The sequence below is a fragment of the Triticum urartu genome, chromosome 3, assembly GCF_003073215.2.
Source record: "Triticum urartu cultivar G1812 chromosome 3, Tu2.1, whole genome shotgun sequence".
Taxonomy (NCBI): Eukaryota; Viridiplantae; Streptophyta; class Magnoliopsida; order Poales; family Poaceae; genus Triticum; species Triticum urartu.
Window position 1 is genome coordinate 7,641,366 of NC_053024.1, and position 24,176 is coordinate 7,665,541.

The 24,176-nt window shown below is 48.3% G+C and overlaps 2 protein-coding genes across 2 annotated transcripts; both read right to left on the minus strand.

The window, feature by feature from the left end:
- Positions 1-420: 420 nt before the first annotated feature.
- On the minus strand, positions 421-2,188 carry LOC125547566 (xyloglucan galactosyltransferase KATAMARI1 homolog). Its single transcript, XM_048711388.1, has one exon. It carries the CDS (start codon positions 2,179-2,181, stop codon positions 535-537), a length of 1,647 nt encoding a protein of 548 aa, XP_048567345.1. The 5' UTR covers positions 2,182-2,188; the 3' UTR covers positions 421-534.
- An 8,198-nt stretch (positions 2,189-10,386) lies between these two features.
- LOC125547567 (xyloglucan galactosyltransferase KATAMARI1 homolog) lies at positions 10,387-12,117 on the minus strand. The gene has a single exon (XM_048711389.1). It carries the CDS (start codon positions 12,005-12,007, stop codon positions 10,430-10,432), a length of 1,578 nt encoding a protein of 525 aa, XP_048567346.1. The 5' UTR covers positions 12,008-12,117; the 3' UTR covers positions 10,387-10,429.
- Between the last annotated feature and the right edge of the window lie 12,059 nt (positions 12,118-24,176).

Sequence of the window (24,176 nt, forward strand, 5' to 3'; positions counted from 1 at the left end):
GTGATGAGTTCACACATCATCAAGGAAAATTTAGAAATCTTGTAATAATTACACGGTAAATTCATGAAATTTTGATTTATAGTACATGATAATTTTGTGCAAACTGGATGGACTGATCATGGCAAATTTAGATATCTTGTAAATAGTTGCATGAAAAATTCATGAAAATTTGATTTATAGCACATGGCAATCTTGTGTAAAATGAATGGACTACTGCAGACAACATTTTTAGGTGTAATTCGTTAATTTTTGTTAATGGTTTGTTGTTTATGAATACTTGCCATGTCTCAACATTTGCCACGGCAAGTCTTCTCTTTTTGTGATTATGTAACTCAACATCTTGTTTTGTTTTGGTGGCAAATCAAATAATTTTTCAACCATGGTAACAGAATACAATATGTTGCCATTGAAAATTTCATGGACAATGGCAAATTATTTTTTATAGATACATGGTAAATTTCCATGATGTAGAGAGGTTACTTGACATGTTTTTTCTGTTGAAGAATTCATCCAATTAACCAGCTAGCTTTCCGATTAATCTTTGGTTGCGTGCATGACTAGATATTGATCAAACTCGTGCGGACCTATCTTGTTCTGCCCATCTTCTAGCATCCGGTCGTACTTCCAGCTATCACGTCCGTCGACGCTGTCCACGTACTCCCGTCCCTCGGCCGCGGCACGCCGGCGCTTGGCCACCCGGTGGAGGACACGGTCAAGGGCGACGTCGAACGCGTCTTTGAACGTAAGCCCCTTGGCCGCCGGGTGCCGGTACATCACGGTAGGTATAAGCTGGATGACCCGCTCCCGCATCTGCGCCACCTTCTCCGACGGTATCCTACGCAGCACCTCCTCGATGCTGACGTTCCGGCCGACGACGTCGCCGTGAGGGATGAAGACGGAGTAGGTCCGGTAGTCCCTGGGCAGGTGCCAGGTGTACTGTAGGTAGGCGGACACCGGGTGGAAGAAAACCGGGATGCAGCCGGCGAGGATGGAGTCGAAGGTGGACTTGCGCGTGTATCCGTCGCCGCGCGGCTGCATGCAGAACTTGGCGCTCTCGAGCAGCCGCATGGGCACGTAGTTGTTCAACTTGCCAAGCAGAGAGCAGCGGCTCGACTTGCCGCACTGCTCGATGATCTGGGCGCGCTCGGGCCCCATACCGACGCCATGGGCACGGGGCCAGCCGGCGAAGCACCAGAGCCACGCGCGGTCCAGCCGGCGCATGCGGTCCTGCCAGTCGGTGACCTCGGCGTCGGAGGAGGGGTGGAAGTGCGACGGGAACGGCACGGCGAAGTCGTTGCCGTGCCGCGGGCTAGCATCGGTGCTGAGGAACGTGGCGTTGCGGATGGCCAGGTCGTAGGTCATGAGAGTGTTACCCCAGCCGGTTGAGTCCGGGCTGCGGAGGAAGTCCCATGTTCCCCTCCCGGAGACGAGCAAGTGGTCGCGCCCGCCCATGGCGCGCCACTCTGGCCGCTGCGCCAGCCAGTCCATCAGGTCCCGAGACAGGGCGTCCCGTGCCGCGAGGTCTTTGTTGTCCAGGTGCATCGCCGCGTCCAGGCCGGCGTAGAACGGGATGTACACCACGGCGGCGGCGGCGGGGTCGGCCGTGAGGCACTCGTACCGCCGCATCCGGGCGTGGAAGATGATGCTCAGCATGAACTGGTCGGTGTCGTAGGCGCCCCGCTCCGGCAGCGACCCGCCCTCGCCGCCGCCCGTGATGGGCGGGCCGAACCCGTCGTGGGACACGTCCTTGCACACGTGGGAGGAGATCGAGACCCGGTTGCACTGGCGGACGAGGTCGGCGTTGAACCGCGGCGGCAGGTCGTACGTGTACACGTACCGGCCGGCGCACGGGTCCCGGCGGAAGAAGCGATACGCCGAGAAGAACGCCGACGGCTTGAGCTGGAGCACGGTGGGCGCTGCCACCTCCGCGCTGCCCGATTGTTGCGAGCTGGTGGAGAAGTGGTGGTAGAATACCAGGGCCCAGAAGACGGTGTAGAGGAGCGCGAGGTAGAACAGCCGGGACGGCCGCCGGAGGCCTCTCTCGGTGTTCTGCTTGCCATCGCCGTCGTCGGCGGAGTGCTGCTTGCCGTCATCGTCGTCAACTGCGGCGTTCAGGTCCCTCTGGAGGCTCCGCGAGAAGGGCTTCATCGGTGTTGCTGCCGTGCTTGTGCTATGCGGCATTCGGCTATAGGGCAGGGCAGGGCGCTAGTACAAAACCCTTGTTTAATACTGTAATCTTTTTCCATTAGGGCTTCGATCGAGTTTACTCGTATTCGTCGTCAAGTTGACCTCATTAATGGCACTGACACAAACACATGTGCATGCATGGTGAGAAAGTCTTGTGCTTCCAGCAGCTTTGGATCTCGCGTGCATGTATTACAAGGCCATGTATTACTACTAATAGTATTAGTTAAATACCCGTGCGTTGCTACAGGTGAACAAAACAATATAGTGAAGCACGTTGTTTCTTCCACTTCTTTCGTCGTAGGCATGGTCATATTTCTTTAACCACTCCCTCCTTGCATAATATATTTCTCCCTACCCTTGCTCTCCCTTCACCTTTTTTCTCGCCACCGTGTTTGAATCCTCTTCAAAATGTTGTATTTTTATACATATTATGTTTTTATCGATTCAAAATACTATTTTGATCTCTTTTTTGGCGACCAATTAGTTCGAATGAAACTTAAGCAGTGCCTGTCAAAACTAACCGAAAGGAAACATGAACTATGGTGAGTACAAAAACAAAAGAACAAAATCTTTTTTTTCCTGAAAAATAGACCCTCTGGAACAACATATACTACTCCCAATCCCAAAGAAAAAAAGATAACAGAAGGGAGTATAGTTACTACAAAACACATCTGACCTTCAGGTTAGATTCAGAAGGTACATTGATTAATTGATTATATAAGATGACATTGTGGTATTTTTTCCAGAAGAAAAGATTACTCTAACTGCATGATTAATTATTATTTGGCTTGCACATTAACAGGTAAGCCTGGGACTAATTTTGTATTTTTTTTCTATCTGCAATTTTCGAACTTCATCAGGAATTCATAGTGTGCTGATGCTGAATCAATCATTTCACTGAACTATATGCAAGGAAGAATAGTTTGATATTCAGAAAGACAAGTTTCAATGAAAGGACTACAAGGAGAGTTAGAAGGCATGCATGATTTAAGCTCTAATTCTCACCATAGTCCCAACATCATGCATTAACTTCCTGAATATCTTTAGATGCACCCATGTACAAGTTTGGATTAATAACATGGCGATTACTGTTTGGATACACAATAACTGTGCAAATACCATTGTGTAAAGTCAATAAAACAAATTGTATATAAATTTGTATAGTCAATAAAACAAATTTTATACAGATTCCCATTAGCAGGATAAACACTATTCTCCCCACAGCTTCACTGCCTACATCAACACAAAAAGCAGAACAAGTAAGCTCCTACATTAATTCCAATGACCAGCAGCCACGACATGTAAATAAGTTCAATTGTATACAAGGGTTGAATCATGGTCTAAGTAAAGAGAAGAAAAATAAATTAATTTTCGAGTGTAGCTAGCGTTAGCTATAACTGTGTTCAGCAGCTGAAGACCCTCTTTATTTTCCTACGGAAGTATACATAAAATACAAAACATATATGAGCATTCAGGTTCATGTATTTGAGACAACAGTCAACACAAAACAGTCCAGCCTCATTGTTACAAATAGTGGAAACTGAATGTAGATGTACCCAGAAAATCATAACCCGTAAAATGCTCAATGTTGTGAATAGTATACTCAAATTCTTGAAAGAAAACATAGATTATGCTTTGCAGTTATCCAGTCACCAGGGTTCCCTAGAACTATTTACTTGTGCTATCCCATAATATATAGCACCAGAGAAACATGTGGGTCTTACTTGGATGTTAGGTGCAAAGCCCTCTTCCTCTCCAACGTTTGTGGTATCTTGACCTTACCTTTTTTTTTTCTGTTGTGCTCTGCATATCAAATAGATCAACATTCCAACTACATATTCTGAAGTACATTTACATATCAAACTTCAACTCAATCTTAATGGCCAACAAGGCAGCGCTAGTTGGGAGGATCATGAATTCCTATAAACAAAATATTTGAGAATCATCACATATTATCTGTAACATGTTTTAAGAAATCCCCCTATCATGCTTTACAAGCAATATTACCTACATGGAAGCTTGTTTCCAGCGTGAAAACCTCCGTTGATAACATTGAAAGTAGGCACAGGTGATACAAACAGAGAATGTACTTGAGTACATCGATCCTGTAATAATTGAACTTATGAGTTGCTCCAGTACAGTTTTAAACATATGTCCGCCCTCGTCGTGTTCCTCCCCGTCCAACAAGCCATCAGTTGTAGCCGCCGTTGTCATTGCAAAGGCAGGAAGTAGGAGAAGACCTGTGCGAAACAACATCAGGTGGCGCCGGTGATGATGCACGAGCAATCGATTAGAACTACATAATGGCAATGCTACCTAGATAAGGATTGAACGCTTCATATGGGCCCAATTTCTAGATCGCATCGGTACAAAAGCTCAAGAAAGATGCATATTTCAGTTATGTAAATAATGCCTTTGATCATAACCACCGGCAGAAAAGAGGAGGGGCAGGGGGAGGGAGACTAACCATGCACAATTTGCTTACCGAGGCCATTTCTAGTGATGCGGCAAAGGGGGTCGAGCAGTGGAACATAGCAGCTTTGATTGGAAAATGGTTGAGCTCATAGCCTTCGTCGGCCACCACGACAGGATCCAAAAACGTTCCATGGCTGCCTTCCGTTCGTCCTCGTCGTCGCAGCATCCCTCAAAAGACCCCTCCTTTGCGCCGTCGCCGGGTGATCGGGGGGACACAAACCACGCTGGCGCACCCATGGCCTTCACGGAGGAAGAAGAAGGCTCCGGTGGGGAGGCGATGAGCTCGAGGCGGAGCCACGAAGGAGGACGTGGTCCCGGCGAAGATGGCGGCGGACGCGGCCCACCGTGCACATAGCGGTCGCGACGAACTCGGCCAGAGATGGAGAAAAGAGAGGAGTGCAGCATGGAGGCGAGGGGATTGAGGCAGAGTCGATGCGAGCGAGGGAGGGAGGATCGGCGGGGGATCGGGCGAGATGCGAGTGGGAGTCGTGGCCTCGTGGGAGGGATTGATCGAGGTGGTTTCCTGATTTTTTTTCTGTTGTTTTTTTATGTGCGTGGATTTTGCAGTAGTGCGGGACGAGGAGAGGTGGATCGGGAGGCAGGACTGGTTGAACCATTGCGACGTTTGATTCTGCTTTAATAGTAGAGAAGTTCGCGGTTTTGCTAATTTCCTGGTACTCCATTTGTTTTTATTTACTTCGCATATTAAAGTTGACAGTGACCAAGTTTACAGAAAAGAATATTAATATTTACCATAACAAATTTATATGATGTGAAAGTACATACAATAATGAATCTAATGGTATTGTTTTGTTATTGTATATGTTAATATTTTTGTCTATAAACTTTGTTAAAATTTACAAAGCTTGACTTTAATCAATTCTAATACACGGAGTTAATAAAAATGGACGGAGTACCTGGAAATTTCACTTTTTTGTTCTTCCTTCCATCTTTTCGAACGCACTTGGATGAAGAAACAATCCCACTATCTATCTTAGAAAAAAGTCATAGCCTCATTATTTATCTTAGAGGGAAGCCACTACCCTAATATCTTGAGGGTGGGTTGTGTGCGCGCATGTGCATAGGGGATCGTCGGAGTTGTTCATCTTGGAGCGGGGCGTCGGCCAGCACGGCGATGGAGGGAGGTCGAGGGGAGAGCCGGTCGGCAACAATCTCCGGCTGCGGGGGTGGACGCAGGCGGTTAGGTTGAAGTAGGTCGCAGGGAGAAGGAGGAACCGTCACGAGAAAGGAGAAGGAAGAATGTGCGGGAGACAAAAGAAGATGAACAATATATATCTCTATTTCAGGCTGTTGAATGAACATGTGGCGGTCCAGATTTTTCAGGTACTCCCTCCGGTCCTTTTTAGTTCGCATATAAGATTTGACCGAAGTCAAACCTTATAAAGTTTGACCAACTTTATAGAAAAAAGTACCAATATTCACAATCTGAAATCAATACCAGTAGATGTGTCATGAGTTAAAGTTTCATATTATATAACTTTAGCATGGCAGATGTTGATATTTTTTTGTATAAATACGGTCAAACTTTGTGAAGTTTAACTTCAGAAAATTATAATATGCAGAATAAAAAGGACCGGAAGAAGTACATAAGTTTAGTTACTAATTTACCTACGCCGAGATGCCATCGTCGAGCTTTGGAGCCATCGAGGAGCTTTGGAACCATCGAACAGCTTTGGATCCCGGCCTGTTTACACTATCTTCCATATTTCCCAGGCGCACAGGAAATTCTAGCCACATTCTACCTTGTGTCGTGATTAGTGCTAGTAAATTTTTTTCCTTACAAGTTGTCAGACAAGCAATAATACATAGTTACGCCCAAGGTTAAGCTAGTTTGAGTGACGTGATTTTCTATACTCTCTTTATCTATATTTACAGTCTAGCTAAGTCTCAATCAACTGAGACTTCATTAAGTCTCAGTCGACGCTATATCTGTGAGATTATACATTGAGATCCGTGCAAAATTTTATTTTTATTTTTTTCTTCTCTCTTGTATATTATGTCATTTGCCCGAGACTTGGTTAAATCTTAGTCGATTGAGACCTAGCCACATCCTTCTATTTACTCTGTATATTAACTTTGTCACAAGTCAAACATTATGAACTTTGGCCAAGTACATACAATATTAGGACATCCACACTACCAAATCAATAGCATTAGGAGGACAGTTATATCCCCTAGCCCACCAATGTTTAAATTTTAGACTTGACATTGGTGATCCTATTTTCCTGTAATTACTTAAGGCCTTCCGACGACGTGCGTTCAGTAGATGGAGACGTTCATGTCGACTACGAAAGCGTCTATGGCGACTTCGTCAATCTCAAGATAATGTGCTGGCTCAGTGTCTGCTCACAGGGGTATGCGTGCCTACGTTCATAGCATCACATTCGCCCCACTAACACCACTAACTAACCGACTAGCCCACGTCCAGGACTCCACCGACCAATAATCTTCTAGTACGTGTTAACCACTTAACGAGTCACTCAGCTCAACACAACAAAAAAAACTAACTCTACGTCTATGCAGCCTGCTGCATTATCCAGCTTGCATGTGCCGCCGCGCTTCTCACACGGCGATGTTCCACTTCACGCGGCACCACGACAACTCTCAAGTACATGCCTTCTAGTTGACGTACATCTGCTAATATGCATTGGCCTACATGATGCTAATTCATGCAGAAATGAAATAAACATGCAGATACAAAATCCATCAAGATTACAGCTAACAGTTTCCTGTTGGATTAAAACTTCAAGATCAAACATTATTATACGCTTCAACTCAAGAAATTTGCTTCATAGAAAATCAATGGTCTTGAACAACTACAATTGTGTACTCTGCACCAACAATACTGAGGAAACAAACCTGCACTTATTCTGGGACTGTCCATTTGCCTTGCTTTGTTGGGATAGGATCCTCCCGAATAGGAAAAGAGGCATCTCAGTCATTGATGATATCCAATTGGCTCTTCAACATCTGTCCCAAAGCATTTCCCTAAAGATTATCATCATGGGATGTTGGGGTATCTGGTCGGTCAGAAATGACAAAATATTCAAACATGATGTCTCACATGTGCAAGGATGGATTTACTATCTTCAGGAAGGGCTCAAAGCAGTGCAACTCAGATCAAAACAAGCAAAAGCGCAAAGGATCAGGAATTGGATAAATCAACACTGTTAATTTCCATGTTTCATAAAACTGGTATTGGTTGATGTTAGGCATTTTTCCATGTAATTTGTATATAACTTTATTAATGAAAATACCGTAGAACAATTGTTCTACATTCAGTGCTTAAAAAACATTATTATACCCTAATCTCATGATAAGAACACCTTTCATTACGCGGCAGCATGAGAACTTACGGATGTGTATGAACGAAGTACAGTGCCTGCTTGATTCAGGCATGATGTAGACCATGCCGTTTAGAAGACGAGCAGCAGAAGCGGTGCTGCGGGCACTGCCCTCGTGATGGCTGGCGAAGGACGTCGGTCTTCCAGCCCCTCAGCACCTCTTAAGGATCGGACAGTTGGGTCGATAGGCACTGTTGGTTAGTTATGATACGTGCTATCTCCTTGTTTTTATATCAGGTGCTGAGGCTGGGGACCGGGTCCACAACAGTTGGTTTAGAGGCCTCCGATCAAGGCTACTACGTGAAAAGGTATGGGGTCAACCCCCTGGACTCTCTCGTTTTGTTACCAGAGATCAAATTCGAGCTTTTCCATCTCGGCAGTTGATGTCGACGCTTCTCCTATCTACGCACCGTGCACCCCCCCCCCCCCCCCCCCCCCCCCCCAGTCGCAATGGATACAGCTCCAACTCATCGGCCTCTACGCTCATCCCCAAGGGAAGGTGAGAAAAACAATAGTTGTTACTTCCGGCCTGGTGCGCCCTACTGCAAAGGCTGGTGGCCGGAGAGCGGACGACAACAATGCTACGAGCCCTGTTGCAATGGCGAGAGCAGTTCTCTACGACGGTGACAATGCTGCGAGCGTTGTGCGGCAACGGCGTCTGCCATGCTCCGAGCTCTGTTGCAGGCACATGCTGTGTTGATTCAGTTACCGGTGCGGTGCAGCGGAGTGATCGGATGCAGCAAGCCAGGTGCGTGGTGATACAAGCACAACGCGAGTCATCACGTTCCCCAAGCTCGGCTTGCTAGCACTCACCGTGTGGGCCGCAAATTGTTCGGACAAGTGTGTCTCATACATCATAGAAAAAATAGAACCATTTCTTCTGGAATACTCACATGACAAATGTATGTAAATTTGATCTTCATAACATTTTACATGTCAAATTTACTTTGTAGCATGGTAGTTTTCCTTTCATTGCCATGAAAAAGTTTCTGTTTATTGCCATATAATTTTTTAAAAATTATTTTTTGCCCTGAAAAATTTACCTCTATTTTGCCATGACAATTAAAGCATTATTGCCATCGCAAATTTACTTTAACATACATAGATTTTTTTTTTATTTTTTCCATGGCACAATTACTTTATAGACCATTGCAAACTTACTTTTATTAACGTGGCAATATGTTTTTAACATACTGCATGGAAAATGCATTATTTTTGTATGTAGCATTAGTGATATTTCTTATATTATACCAATGGCAAATTTTATGGTAATTTTGTTTTCCATAATTCATGGAAAATGGTAGATCATTGCATTTTTACTATGTGTTTTTTGGACATCTTGGAAAATTCATTTTGCTAGGTGCATTTGTGTTCACTTACCAACCTTTTTGTTGCCACGACAAATAACATATCGTGGTACTTTAGATTGGATACCTATTTGCCATGGCATTTTTTTTAAGTTTGTTGCCATGTCAAACTAGTGGGATCATGGAAAATTTTGTTTGTTTCATAAGAAAAACATTTTGTGTTCTAGTTAAAAATGGCGTAGTATTTGCAATATGTTTGCGTGGATTGAAGACATAGAGGGGGAGGTCTAGTAGGGCTCGACAAATTCATTTTATATATCATGGAAAATCGTTTCTTTTGTTTTGCAAGATTTTTCGGTGATTCCTATTTAGCACTGTAGGCGCCCATTCTTATTGTTTCTCCAAATGGGCGCCTACAGACGCGCTGTTAAAATGGAAAAAAGAGCGCACCATGAAGGATTCGAACCCGCGACCTCCTCGGCGCGGATGTGCTAACCTTTTAACCTATCTGTCTTTTATTTGTTCTTTTCCCCTCTTCCTTTTTTTGTTTTCCTTTTTTTTTTGTTTTTGATCTTTTCCGGTCTCGGTGAACTGTTTGCAAATACATTAACTCTTTATTTCAGATTGATGAACTTTTTATTGAATTTTGATGATTTTTTTAAAATTCAATGAACCTTTTGCAAACAGGAGATTTTTTTTCCAATTCCGATGAACTTTTTTCAAATTGATAAAGTTTTTTTTTCAAATTTGTGAAATTCTTTTTATGTGTGTGATTTTCATGTGGCTTCGGATTGCAAAGTGGTGGTGGTAGACTTGAAGAAGGAAAACTCATCTGTTTATGGAGCTACCATACATGAAATAATATGCCACTTTTGATTTCTGTAAATTTAGCCATGAATTTAGGAGCTCGAATTTGAAGCTCACAACTTAGCGAATCATGCTTTATCTGTCGACGGTGGCCGTCATGTGTGGCTGGGACACCCTGGAGACCTTCGTTCCGTTCTTGTAAACATTGTGACGAATTAATAAAAACTTCATAAGATTGTCTTAGAAAAACAAAAGGTACATATAGGTCCATTAACTATGTTTGACAAACTACCCAACTAAATCTGCGGCTAGGTGCATGTACACATATTGATCAAACTCATGCGGACCTATCTTCTTCTCCCCATCGTCTAGCAGGTCGTACTTCCAGCTATCACCTCCGTCCACGCTATCGACGTGCTCCCGTCCCTCGGCCGCAGCACGCCGGCGTTTCGCCACCCGGTGGATGACATGCTCAAGAGCCACGTCGACCGCGTCTTTGAACGTGACCCCCTTGGCCGCCGGGTCCCGGTACATCACGGTGGGTATGAGCCGGATGACCTGCTCCCGCATCCGCGCCACCTTCTCCGACGGTATCCTACTCAGCACCTCCTCGATGCTGCCGTTCCGGCCGACGTCGCCGGCGGGGATGAACACGGAGTAGCTCTGGTATTCCCTGGGCAGGTGCCAGGTGTACTGTAGGTAGGCCGACACCGGGTGGAAGAAAACCGGGATGCAGCCGGCGAGGATGGAGTCGAAGGTGGACTTGCGCGTGTACCCGTCCCCGCGCGGCTGCATGCAGAACTCGGCGCCCTCGAGTAGCCGCATGGCGTGGCCCGACGCGAAGTGCCCCGGCTTCGTCACCGCCGACTTGCCGAGCAGGGAGCACCGGCTCGACCGGCCACACTGCTCGATGATCTGGGCACGCACGGTTCCCATATCGCCGCCACGGGGCCCGCCGGCGAAGCACCAGAGCAGGCCGCGCTGCGCACGGCGCATGCGGTCCTGCCAGCCGGCGACGTCGGCGTCGGACGAGGGGTGGAAGTGCGACGGAAATGGCACGGCGAAGTCGTGGCCGTGCCACGGACTGGCCTCAGTGGTGAGGAACGTGGCGTTGCGGATGGCCGGGTAGGTCATGAGCGCGTTGCCCCAGCCGTCAGCGTCGGGGCGGCGGAGGAAGTCCCACGTGCCCCGTCCGGAGACCAGGAAGTGGTCGCGCCCACCCATGGCGCGCCACTCGGGCCGTTGTGCCAGCCAGTCGACCAGGTCCCGCGACAGGGCGTCACGCACCGCGAGGTCTGCGTTGTCCAGGTGCATCGCCGCGTCGAGCCCGGCGTAGAAAGGGACGTACACCGCGGCGGCGGCGGCGGGGTCGGACGTGAGGCACTCGTGCCGCCGCATCCGGGCGTGGAAGATCATGCCCAGCATGTACTGGTCGGTGTCGTAGGCGCCCCGCTCCGGCAGCGACCCGCCCGTGAGGGGCGGGCCGAACCCGTCGTTCGTCACGTCTTTGCACACGTCGGGGGAGCCCGAGATCCGGCGGCAGCCGCGGGCGAGGTCGCTGTTGAACCGGGGCGGTAGGTCGTACATGTACACGTACCGGCCGGTGCACGGGTCCCGGCGGAAGAAGGCCGATGGCTTAAGCTGGAGCACGGTGGGCGACGCAGCCGCCGCATTGTCGGATTGGACGCTGGTGGAGAAGTGGTGGCAGAATACCAGAGCCCAGACGGTGTAGAGGAGCGCGAGGTAGAAAAACAGCCCGGACGGCCGCCGGACACCTCTATCGGAGTGCTGCTTGCCGTCAGCCTCGCCGTTGGACATGGCCGGGGCGTCGAGATCTGTCTGGATGCTCCATGAAAAGGGCTTCATCGTCGGTGGTGCTGGTGCTGGCTCCAGCGCGGATCTGCAAGCACACAAGAAGGATCGTAGTGCGCGCGGCAGCCGCTCCAACCAGTGCGATAATAACCTGTGCAACCGCGTACGTGCCCGGCCCTCGCTGCGTGTGTGCGAGCACCTCAGAAGGATTAATTAGTGTGTAAGTACACGGCCGTTGACACAGTACAAAATCCAAATAATATTTCATTATGGCATCGAGGTAATTCAATGCAAGCCGTACGTACTTGTCGAGTTGACTTCACTAACCGCACCACACATGCATGTTCCCAAATCGCTAAACCTAATCTCCTCCTTAATCTCAACTAACGGCATCTAACAGCCTTGGCGCCTCTATGTTTCCAAATTCGCAAACTTTTTATAAGTTTATGAAGATTTTTAATTCGAAAATTGGCAACCGTTTTTTTCGGTGAACAACACAGCAGAAGCAAAGAAAAATTGTGGAAAAAGGGAGCAAATGACCCAAAAAGAAGGCAGGATAGCGAAGGACGATGGCAGCAGCTCGCGAGCAATGGCTTGGCCGCCGCCAGCAAGGAAAGCTTAACTGCCGCTTAAGGCAGTAGGGTACGCTCTAGGGTTATGCTTATGCACCTAGCCGAAATAAATCCTTTGGGCTTTGAGTACTTAGAGCAACTCCAACGGACCGACCCAAACGGACGGCGATTTTGTCTGCTTTTTGTTAGTTTGGATCGGCCAGGCGGACACGGATGTCCGCTTCCGTTGACAGCGCTAGAAGAAAAAATTGAACGCATGATCTCATTTCCTCTTCAGAATTTGATGTAGCAGCTCTCCCTTCTAGCCAAGCTTCCATAATCTCAAAAAGCTAACCATGACTTTGTTCACGTTTTGTTCATCTTGTTCTTCCTCCTCTTACGTGGGGTATATGTAGATCTGGGAGGACCTGCACAACAAGAGCGTCCTCATGCGCTGCAACCCTGTACTCCTGCACAGCAGTAAGCTGCGTTGTCTTTATATTTTTTGTATAAGATTCTGAATTTGGCCTCCTACAGTATAATAACCAAGATATCCTAGAATGTCGACACTCATTACTGGACGTTGAAGGCTTAATTGGTTAAAAACATAAATCCTGAACAACTTAACTAGAAAATTACAATAAACTAAATATAAGTAATTAATGTAAAATGTATATAAACCTGAGAAGGAGCGTGTGTGTGCACTGAATTACTGTTCCTTCAAAAGACCGAGATATAACGCTTAAGAAATTTAATCCCTCAACAAGACTAGAAATGCAAAGAACATGAGAATAATTGATTTTAAAGTCTCCCAAACTCATATCTAGTTATTTGGCGTGTCTCTTACATTGCTGTCGATACTAGTGAGTAATCTTAGCCACTGTTACTGAAGTACCAACACCTTGCAAATCCTACACCACAAGGAGGACGAACGCAATGCGTAGAGGTTTTGTTGCTCATGTCAAACACCCACGACGTACATAGCCCACAATCAATCCAGTAGACACAGTTGGGTCTTACTCCCGGGGTAGCCTCAGCCTGCACCACCGCGGTGTTGTTCCTGCCGATGAACACTGAGTGGCCTCCGAGATCCTTCACCGCATCCCAGAATGGCCATCGCTCCGGGTAGTACCTGAGAACCAGTATTTCATCCTAGGGTATGATGAATACGCCGCCTTCCGATAACCGCAGCCGGATGGTTTGCCTGGTGTTCTGCTACACCTGGTATAGGATGCCCTCACAAAAGAACAGGCGCTTGAAAGATATTTCCTTGGCCACGGTGTTGTAAGGCGGGGCGAAGGGGGTACCCATGACACGCTCAGCCAGCAAGGGATAGACGTTGTGTTCCTTCATCGGGCCGCCTCGGGGGACGGGGATGTGGAGGACTTGCACGTCACCATATTCATCGAGGAAGTGTACGTCGTCGCGTTCATCAAAAATATATTTTAGAGCACCTGCACCCAGGCCCTTCTTATCTAGCCATCCATTTCTCGCATCAAAATTCATGCAAGTACATTTCTCTTTTTTGTTTCTCTCACATAGAACATGTCTTCAAGTTCAAACCTTTGCAGAACAGTAAAGCTTTCTAGCTAGAATCTAGGATAAATTTTTTAGATTTTTTCGTCCAACATAAATATATACAAAATAAGTTTTATTTGATTAAAAAATATTTTTTTAGTATTTACGTTGGACGAAAAATTCTGAAAGTTTTATCCCACATTCTCGTTAGTAAGTTTTACTACGCTGCAAAGTCTGAAGTTCAAAACATGTTCTATATGAGAGGGGAAAAAAAGAAGATTTCATATACGAAGTTACTCCCTCCGTTCCGAATTACTTGTCTTGGATTTGTCTAGATACGGAGGTATCTAGCACTAAAATGAGTCTAGATACATCCGTATCTAGACAAATCCAAGACAAGTAATTCGAAACGGAGGGAGTAGTTGTCTCGCACAGATCTTAAAGCAATATTGGACAGCCAGGATAGCAGGGCCTGGGTGCAAGTGCTCTAAAAATCTGCGTCCTCGCGTTCATAGACCAGATCGACCAGCTTCGATCCATCCGCTGTGATGTCGGTGATCGTCCACTCCGTGTCCCCGCTCGACATGTAGGCGACCTTGCTGACGTTGCCATGGCCGCAGATGGCCACGGCGGTGTAGTCATCAGGCCTTGGGTTCGGCCTGAGCACGATTATGTGTGGGTACCGCATGTTGGGGAGAGGAAGGAGCTCGATCTCCCCACCTGTGACAGGATTTAACAGCCCAAGACGACGGCCATCGGCAATGGTGAGGTAGCCGTTGCCGGAGCAGGTGATGTCGTTGCTGTGGCATGCGAGCGTGGGGAGGCGGAACGTGCGCTGCATCGGGAGGGACAGGGCGTAGGCATGGGTGTTGAAGCGAGGGAGGCCGCCGTCGAAGGGTTGGAAGGCGTGGAGGACGAGGAAGTACGGGGACCGAGGGCCGGGAGGCAGCGCCGACCGCCACGCGGTGCAGACCCCGCGGACGGCGACGCAGTCCCTCAGCGATCGCAGGCGGTCCACGATGGGAAGGAAGAGGTCGGCGTGGAGATCCGCCCAAGGCCTCAAGTGCCCCGCCATGGAGGTCGATCAGGGTACGAAGCTAACCTCCATCGTTAGTTGGAGACGGGATTACGTACGCGTCTGTTTTTTTTTTCGTTGTTACTAGATTACTAGATCCGGAGGTTTGCTGTTGGCGTGTCGTCTGCAGCTTATATAGGGAGCCCAAGACTCACAAGCTCCTTTTAACTATCGCGCGTTTAAACAACGACGTACGCACCATCGGCAGCACGTAAACGTACTCCAGCTACAAGCGCTACGCAATCTACTCTACATCTACACTACTATTAATGTACACCCCGCAATTAGTACCATAATCCCGTTCGAACCAATCAGCACCACACGTTTAGGCTCATAATTCTAAATCTAACAGCCATCATTGATCTAATTGCGATCTAATGTGCACTTAGCAATTTACCTTGACTGATCATACTCCACCAACAGGAAAATCACCGCGTCCGCAGCCCCTCCCATCGAAAAAAAAGAGCATGCTCCACCAACAGGAAAATCACCGCATTCGCAGACCCTCCCATCGCGCGATCATCGCAGAAAAAAGGAAACTGGCCGCCCTCGCCTCCCTTCGCCCGCACACCCGATGCCTTCCTTTCTTCCGCAGCCAGCACACCGCACGACGCCCGGCAGCCTCATCTCCTCCCTGTCCTCCATCGCCTCCCTGTACCGCGTCGTCGAGTAGGCGGACGCTCCTCCGTCAACTCCTCCACGACCGTCCTGTCCTCTTCCCTATTCAAGATCTGATTGTCGTCCTGCACGCTGATTCCCTGCAACATTGCGGCCGCTCTACACGCGATCCCGCCGCCGCCCGGGAGCCTGCCCGCCGAGGCCGCTACCACGCGAGCCTGCTGTCGCCGTGTGAACCGGCTTCAGCTGAGGCCTCCGCCACGCGAGCCCGCATCTGCTGCACCCGCCACCATGCGAGAGCCTGCCCGCCACGTGAGCCCGCCTCCGCGCGAGAGCCTGCCCCCACCGTGATTCGTCCTCAACGTTGTTTGCCCAACTGACGAGTGACGACACTGCTGTCTGCGCAGTCACCCTGGCATCCATCTAGAACAGGCGAGTCCGGCCGGCCACATACCCTGCCACGATAGCTGATCTCCTGGTGTGTTGTTTTATTGAAGGTATGTTTCAACCATTGCGGCGTGTATGGCATATCGAAGAACATACACAAAGCACATACTTCATGATTTCACCAAAATCTGTAGGCAAATGTATGTCGTAGGCATCCTTTGGGTTTGTGTGGGTGCTGACAGGATTCAGAGTAAAATACAAAAGATTTTGAAGAATCATATCATCCTTTGGGTTTGTGTGGGTGCTGATAGGTAAAATCAAAAGGACACATTATTGCTGCTACCCTTCGAATTGTGTTATCATTCCTTAATAATTTCATTTTTTCATCCTTCTGGAATTTTGGATGCAAGGGATGGTATTTCATCAAAGATGATTTTTGGCTTGAACGCAGAGGTACGAATACGAATTAGCCTCTGAACATCATCTTATCTTCTTTTGACAGATTACTCGAACCAGAGAATTGAATATATTGGATTTTGTTCAGTGTGTCTTATGTACTTGATAGCGTTGACAAGAGCAAGCTTGAGGCAACCATCATAGGCTGTACAAAGTGATGCTCGCGGTGCTTGCTGAAGGACATAATTATTGTGTCGGCAGTGTCTCTGTATTTCTTCCTTCTTCCTCTTCTGATACATTTTAGGTTTCTTGCTAACATCTGTTTCATTGCAGCTACTAAATCTTAAGACTCTTTCTGCACTGAAGTACATGTTGAATTTCTCTACAGACTTGGTAATCTCTATATCTCTCTTGCTTGGACTTGTCTATATTACTAATGTATCTGCTCTTTCAGGTATGTCTGAAGCTCTATTGAAATATGCTCTTTCAGAAATTTATCTGAACCCACATATTTGGGCACATTCAATTTACGAAGTACAAAGAGAACTTTATTTGTTTTTGATACGGTATTTTGAGGCTGATGGGAAACTATTACCAATACTGTGTGGACTCCCTAAGATCATTGACATTGTACGCCTTCTAATCCTTTACTATATCTGTAGAGCGACCATATATAAAAGAAATTCGCAAGATCCGTCTTCTCCTATTGCGTCTTGCAGAAATGAGCCTAAAGTAAGTGCTACTTCATTCAGAGATGCTTTTTGGTGTCTACGCTCCAGAACGTTGTGTTTTTCTCTCCATCTGAATTTCTGTATCATTTTCTTATTATTATGTTCAATGCTGCTATATACGCAAGTCTGAAAATATTTTCCTTGTGTTATGCTGATAAATATATCTTTAGTATATTACGACAAACTTTTGTTGGCGGCTGAAGGTTTCCTGACATGATAAGAGCTCTTGTGTCCTTTTGCGATAAAATTCAAGACAATATACTTTACATGGTTATCTGTGCTCTTTCACATAATTCACAACTATCATCATTCTTGAAGCAAGAAAATGCTATTGGTGTTTGTTATATTTTTTGTCAATCTTCATAAAAGGTAATACACGCCTGGAACAGTTGGACACAAGTCATTTAGTACTTATGTTTAGTGCGCTTTACTAACTGATAGTCTCTGCAATGTAAAGCTACTCTGGTCAAATTCCACATTCCACTTCTACAGAGAGCTTGAGATTTAGTCACCCGTTTAGTTAGTGATATGTCATTTTTTGCGCACTCTGATCTTTTTAATGTGAGGTGCACCTATAGATATTAATAAAGCAAAAAGTTTCACGATACCATACGAAAGACATTTTTATGAATTCTCGAGAGATATGCCTCCTTTACATTTTTATGAATTCTCACTACATAGTAATAATATGCAAGTGTACCGCCACCCAGAGGACGTTTTCCCTTTGTGTTCTAATACTACACTAGATCATTGATGGCGCGCGTTGCTGCGCCCATCCATTTTGGCATTGTAATGTTAGTCGTGGATACAAATATATTAAGGGTTTTACATTATTTTTAAATTGGCATGAACTAATATCCATGTGTCGTTGCTGCGACAGTCTATTAGTTCAATAAAATAATAGTATTTTTTTCTAAATATATGAAACATGGGTAAGATACTGTAGCCCATGATAGGCTGCTATTTCGACAAATGCTGATACTGGAAAGAAATGGAATTTTTTTGATACATTGACATTGCTGTAACTTCATATGTCATCTAAACTAAAAGTACATAATATTTGCCACAAGCTGGTACAAACACGGAGTGACAGTACACAGGGTGAACTAATAAAACTCAATGTCATAGAACGTTCATAGCGCCTTACAAGTCATTGCTGACATGAAGCAGCAAGGCGCATTCAAAGTTATACACATGTGCCATGTAGCTTCCTGCAAGATGATATGTTAGATATAGTCCAAAAAAGGTTATTTAATCATAGCTAAAAGAGGTTATTTAATCAAGGAAGACGTATGACGGAAATGATTAGTTTATCGACAACTAAGCTTTTGGTCAAGAAACTTGCAAGTGACTTAAGAAGACCAGACTCGTCGCTCTCTATCTTCCTTACAAGTCATAAAAGCACAAACATGGTTTGGTACCAAATGTATAGTCGAATCTGGAATTGACTGCTCCCAGGGACCAAACCTCCCCTATGGAGGTCCTCTGTTTCCATGATCCATATCCCCTGCATCAAGATCAGTACATTTTAATAAAGCAATGGGGTGGAAGATCATATGCCAATAAAAAATGCTTCAGGAGACATATATGAGTGTAAACACATAATTTTGTGTTTTGCAAGATAGCAAATTCATTATAATCTTGCTGACTACTGAGTAGATTCAATGGCTTTTCCACCTAAGTAGTTGTGTAATCTTTGGCATTGCTTCAGCTCAATTAAATTAGATAAGTGTTTAGTTTTATGCCTTCCAAAACGAATGTGGAAATCAATTGTTGAAAACATTAGCTATTTCAAATCTAGACAGTAACTCCATTGGAAAGCATAGAAGGAAACTTCAGAGAGCAATTGTCTGGCTAGTGACTGAAATAACTGATTTGCTCAACCTCACATTGGAAAGCATAGAAGAATTGTTATTATGTAAAGTTATCTCTACCCCTCTATCCCAAGGGAGGCTTACATTGGTAAAAATTAAAAGCAACAAATAATCTTCTATCAAATGTATGTTTATAATCTCAAAATTTCGTGAACATTATTTGCATGAATTTTTGCGTCGACTTCGTATGTTTCACTGTTCCTAAGCGTGCAATGGGGCCGAAGTAGGATAAAATTATCGTGCAGCAATACACCTTCGATGAAAGCATTGTAGTACCAGCAGAAAACCCAAGAAATGCGCCTAGGAATTGAATTTGTTGACAGAAATCATCCTTACTATTGTGCACTTTTGCGCTCAAGTGGCATATAACATTATATATAAACACTAGTAGAAAACAGGGCTTTGGTCACGGGGCAATATTCACATTAGTCTCGGTTCAGTCACGAACCGGGACTAATGTGAGAATTGGTCCCGGTTTGTGCGGCTAAGGCATTAGTCCCGGTTCACCTGAGCCCTTTAGTCCCGGTTTGAGACACGAACCGAGACTAAAGGGTGCGATGCCCTTTAGTCCCGGTTTGTGTCTAAAACCGGGACTAAAGGTCCCATTTTCAAACTCTACCCCCCCCCCCCCCCCCCCCCCCCACATGGATCGCCTTTTTTGTTTTGAAAAAATCAAAAGAAAATGATAAAAACTTTGTCGGTGTACTAGAGTAGGGTACCCTAGTATCCCTAACTTGTGCACGGGCAGTCGCAGCATCCCGCGGCAAGGTTTGCCGGGTGACCGCTAAGATCCTCCGTGGTTCCTTTGGAGCCATTCAAGAACAAAGTATCCAAGTCAAGAAGACAAGACCCCGGCAAGAGGAGTTTGCCGGGAAGGCCACTCAAGGCATTTCAAGGAACTTGCCGCGGCGCACCACGCGTTCCGGCAAGACCCGGTGAGCGATAAGCTCCCGGACGCGGCAAGACAACGACCGCGGCAAGGCACTCGCCGCGGCAAGCCACCTCTCCGCGCCCGCGCTCCAGCACATCCACCAACATGTCGCTCTGGGGCCCTTCCAGGCGTACGTGGCGGAAGGCTGTGCAACTAGGGACGTGCGGTGGCAAGCGGCGCTGACAAGATCGCCATCGTGGCGAACGGTGGCGTCCCTGGCGGTTCCTTTTCGCACTGTTTAGGCGACACAGACGGGCATTTAAGACCCTTGTCCCCTGCCGTCAGGGTTAGGTATGATACACTGTAGCAGGTAGCTGTGCCTACCACAGCACCTTTCCATTTTTGCCCTTTACCTCCGTTGCCACATGTCGGTAGCCCCTTGAGCATATAAAAGAGGCCCGTGTGCAACGAAGAGGGGGGGTTAGCCAGTTCAAACACTCACGCTCGGTCTTGCTAGCCGCTGGTGTGTACTGTAGCACTCCGCGCTCCCGAGCTAGAAATCAATACAAAACCACAAAGCAGGAGTAGGGTTTTACGCATTCGTGCGGCCCGAACCTGGGTAAATCGCTCGCGTGCTTCGCCTCGATTTGCTCTTTGCACGATCTCCGCCCCCGCCGAACCGAAAGGGACCCGGCCCGCCGGTCCCATAGGTGCCCGTGGATCAGTACCCCGGCATCTTTGGCGCGCCAGGTAGGGGGGCGTCGAAGTTGTGTGAACCAGATCCGGCGTTCTCGCGAGCTAGATCTTCATCATCTTCATCAACATGCCGCCGAAGAAGAAAGTTTCGGAGGCAGCTGCTCCGTCCGCGCCGAGCCAGCCACCGCCGGAGCAAACGGTTGGTGGGGCAGGCGCCGGCGGAAGGACACGAGTCGACGAGGGAACTCACGGTGCTGCCAGGTCCCAGGACAAGGCTGCGCTGCCCATCGGCGGCGTAGCCGGCTCCCACAATGACCGGGCGCACTCCAAGACCTCGGCGTCCGTGCATGCACCGCGCCCATCTCAGGAGGCGCGGGACCGGCAGCGTCATGGTACTCACGGTACCATGCGTTCGCTAGATCAAGATCGAGCTGGTGGATCTCGGAGCGCTCAGGACCACCATGCACGTCAACCTGCTGGCGCGAGCGAGACACGGTCGCCTGGACGAGATACTGCTCCCTCTAACGTAATTAGAAGTCCGAGCATATCCCGCTCCTCGCACCGTTCGCCACCGCCACCCGCCACCGCAGCAGAAGCTCTGGCGCGAGCTCAGCTGCTCCTAGACTACCCTCCAGCGGTGGACAAGATCGACGACTGGAGGGCCACTATCCAGAGTCTCATCGGCTTCGCCAACGGCGACACTCCACGGCAGCCGAGCACGTCTCAGCCGCGGCAAGCCAGCCAGGCACGAGCCGGAGACGACAAGACTGGTGGGGGTGCAACTACTGTGCACTCTCCACCCCGAAGGCCAAGATCGCCGACTCGCCGGGTCCACCTCGACAGCGACTCCACCGCGTCGTCAGATCCGCGAGCTCGTCGCGATCAGCGCCAAGTTCTTCAAGAACGACAACAAGAAGACGCTCGTACTCGCATCGAGCGCCGGAGAGAAGCGCGGCGTCAATCAGACCAGCGCGCTGGGCCCTCTATTGACATGCATGCGCCAGGGGAACCAGGTGGCTTGCCGTACGCGGTAGGTTGCCCTGTGTTCACTCGTGAGCTGCGGCAAGTCCAGTGGCCCAGTACGAAGAACTTCAAACCAGATGTACCAGAGAAGTACGACGGCAAGTCGCATCCATCGGAGTTCCTCAGCATCTACACCATCGCGGTGCAGGCTGCTGGGGGGCGGGACGACAAGATCCTTGCCAACTACTTCCCGTTGGTGCTCAAGCCCAACGTCAGGTCCTGGCTCATGCACTTGCCGGACAACTCCATATCCTCCTAGGCTGATCTATGCCATCAGTTTGTCGGCGCCTTTACAGGCGGCCACAAACCTCATGGCCAAGAGAGTGATCTTCATCTGCTCGTCCAGAAGGAAGGAGAGCCCCTGCGCAAGTATATTCAAAGGTTCAGCCGTGTACAGTACAACATCCCAGACGTCCACCCCGCCGCGGTCATCAGCGCGTTTCATCAGAACGTGCGTAACCGCAGGATGCGGGAGGAGATGGCGATGTGCAGGATCAGAGACGTCAGTGAGCTATATGCCCTGGCCGACAAGTGTGCACGCGCTGAGGAAGGGAGGAGACTCCCCGGAGAGAAGACGGGAGCAGAAGGATCTGACAGTGAGGATATTGCCCCGGTAAAGAAAAACCGGCGGCGGAACAGGAAGAAGAAAGGCAAAGAGGTGCTAGTCGTTGAGCAGCCCGGCAACGAAGGTGGCGCCAAGAAGGCCAAAGTTGGTAGCTCCGGCAAGGAGATTGCCGCGTGCGCCAACTGCCAGGCTATGGCAGCCGCCGACAAGCAAGACGGCTCCGACAAGCAATACTGCAAGATTCACCGCACCAAGGGCCATGACCTCCAGAGCTGCAAAAAGGTCGAGCAGCTTGTCCAGCAGCAAAAGGCTGAGTACGAGCGGCGAGACAAGGAGAGGGCCCAAGGTGGCGCTGCAGAATTTGGCAAGAAGCGCGCCGGCCGAGGAGGACGCTGCGGTAAGGCCAAGCAGCGGCAAGGAGACAGACCTCCCCGCGGCCGCGACAACGATGAAGACGACGACGATGACGAAGACATGGATGATGTCGAGACCAGTGAGCAGGAGTTTCAGAAAGCCACAGAGGTCTTGTGCGTTGACGGCGGCGCTTCCCTGCACACTTCACACCGCCAACTCAAGCAGTGGGTGCAGGAAGTCAATGGAGTGGAACCACCTGTCGAATCGCGCAAACTTCTGAAATGGTCCAGCACGCCTATCATCTTTGACATTGAGGACCACCCTGATCGCACAACTGCGGTCGGGTGTTTGCCGATGTTGGTTTCACCAACTATCCGCAACCTCAAGGTCACCAAGATGCTAGTTGACGGCGGGGCCGGCTTAAACCTGATCTCCTCCGCTGTACTCCAAAACCTCCAGATCCCCGACAGCGAGCTTGAAGAGACCGGCACATTCCAAGGAATCAATCCGGGAAGGAGCAAGCCGAAGGGGAAGGTCACGCTGCCGGTAACATTTGGCAGCGAGCTAAACTTCAGGACTGAGAAGGTCACATTCGACGTTGCCGATATTCTATTGCCTTACAATGGGATACTTGGCAGTCCAGCACTCGCCAAGTTCATGGCAGCCTCTCACTACGCATATAACATGCTGAAGATGCCAGGCCCGATAAGCGTCATTTCTGTCCCCGGCGACAAGAAGGATGCTCTTATCTGTGCCGACAAGATCTACCGGGAAGTAGCAGCCACGGCAGATCGCAATCCACTTGCCGCTGAAGCTCCCGGGGGGAAGAAGACCAAGTCCGGCAAGAGTTCTGATGCCCACTCCGGCAAGCGCACCTCTTCGGAGTGCTGCGCTGCCGTCGAGGACGCACCATCGAGCTCCACCGGCAAGTGCAAGAAGACGATGGCAGCTCCGCCAGAGACGAAGAAGATATCCGCCAAGGAGGACGGCACTGGTGGTACCTTCACCATCAGTGCCACGCTCGACCCTAAATAGGAAAGCGCGCTCGTTGCTTTCCTGCGGGTGAATGTCGACGTGTTTGCATGGCAACCGTCTGACATTCCCGGTGTTCCCAGGAAGGTAATTGAGCACCACCTTGCCGTTTGTCCCCATGCGCGACCCGTCAAGCAGAAAGTCAGGAAGCAGGCAGTGGAGCGCCAAGAATTCATTGCAGAAGAGATCAAGAAACTGGAAGCAGCAGGCCTTGTCAGAGGAGTGCTCCATCCCACGTGGTTGGCCAATCCTGTAGTCGTGCGCAAGGCAAACGGGGAATGGAGACTTTGTATCGATTTCACCGATGTTAACAAAGCTTGTCCCAAAGACCCATTTCCTTTGCCGCGCATTGGACAGATTGTTGACTCCACCGCCGGATGTGATTTGCTTTCATTTCTTGACGCATACTCAGGATATCATCAGATCTTCATGGCAGAAGAGGATGAGGAGAAGACCGCATTTATTACTCCATGTGGCACGTACTGTTTCGTACGGATGCCTTTCGAATTAAAAAATGCTGGTTCGACATTTG

Bases quoted from the DNA above. Each gene is read 5' to 3' on its own strand.
- LOC125547566 (XM_048711388.1), bottom strand. From the start codon at position 2,181: ATGCCGCATAGCACAAGCACGGCAGCAACACCGATGAAGCCCTTCTCG.
- LOC125547567 (XM_048711389.1), bottom strand. From the start codon at position 12,007: ATGAAGCCCTTTTCATGGAGCATCCAGACAGATCTCGACGCCCCGGCC.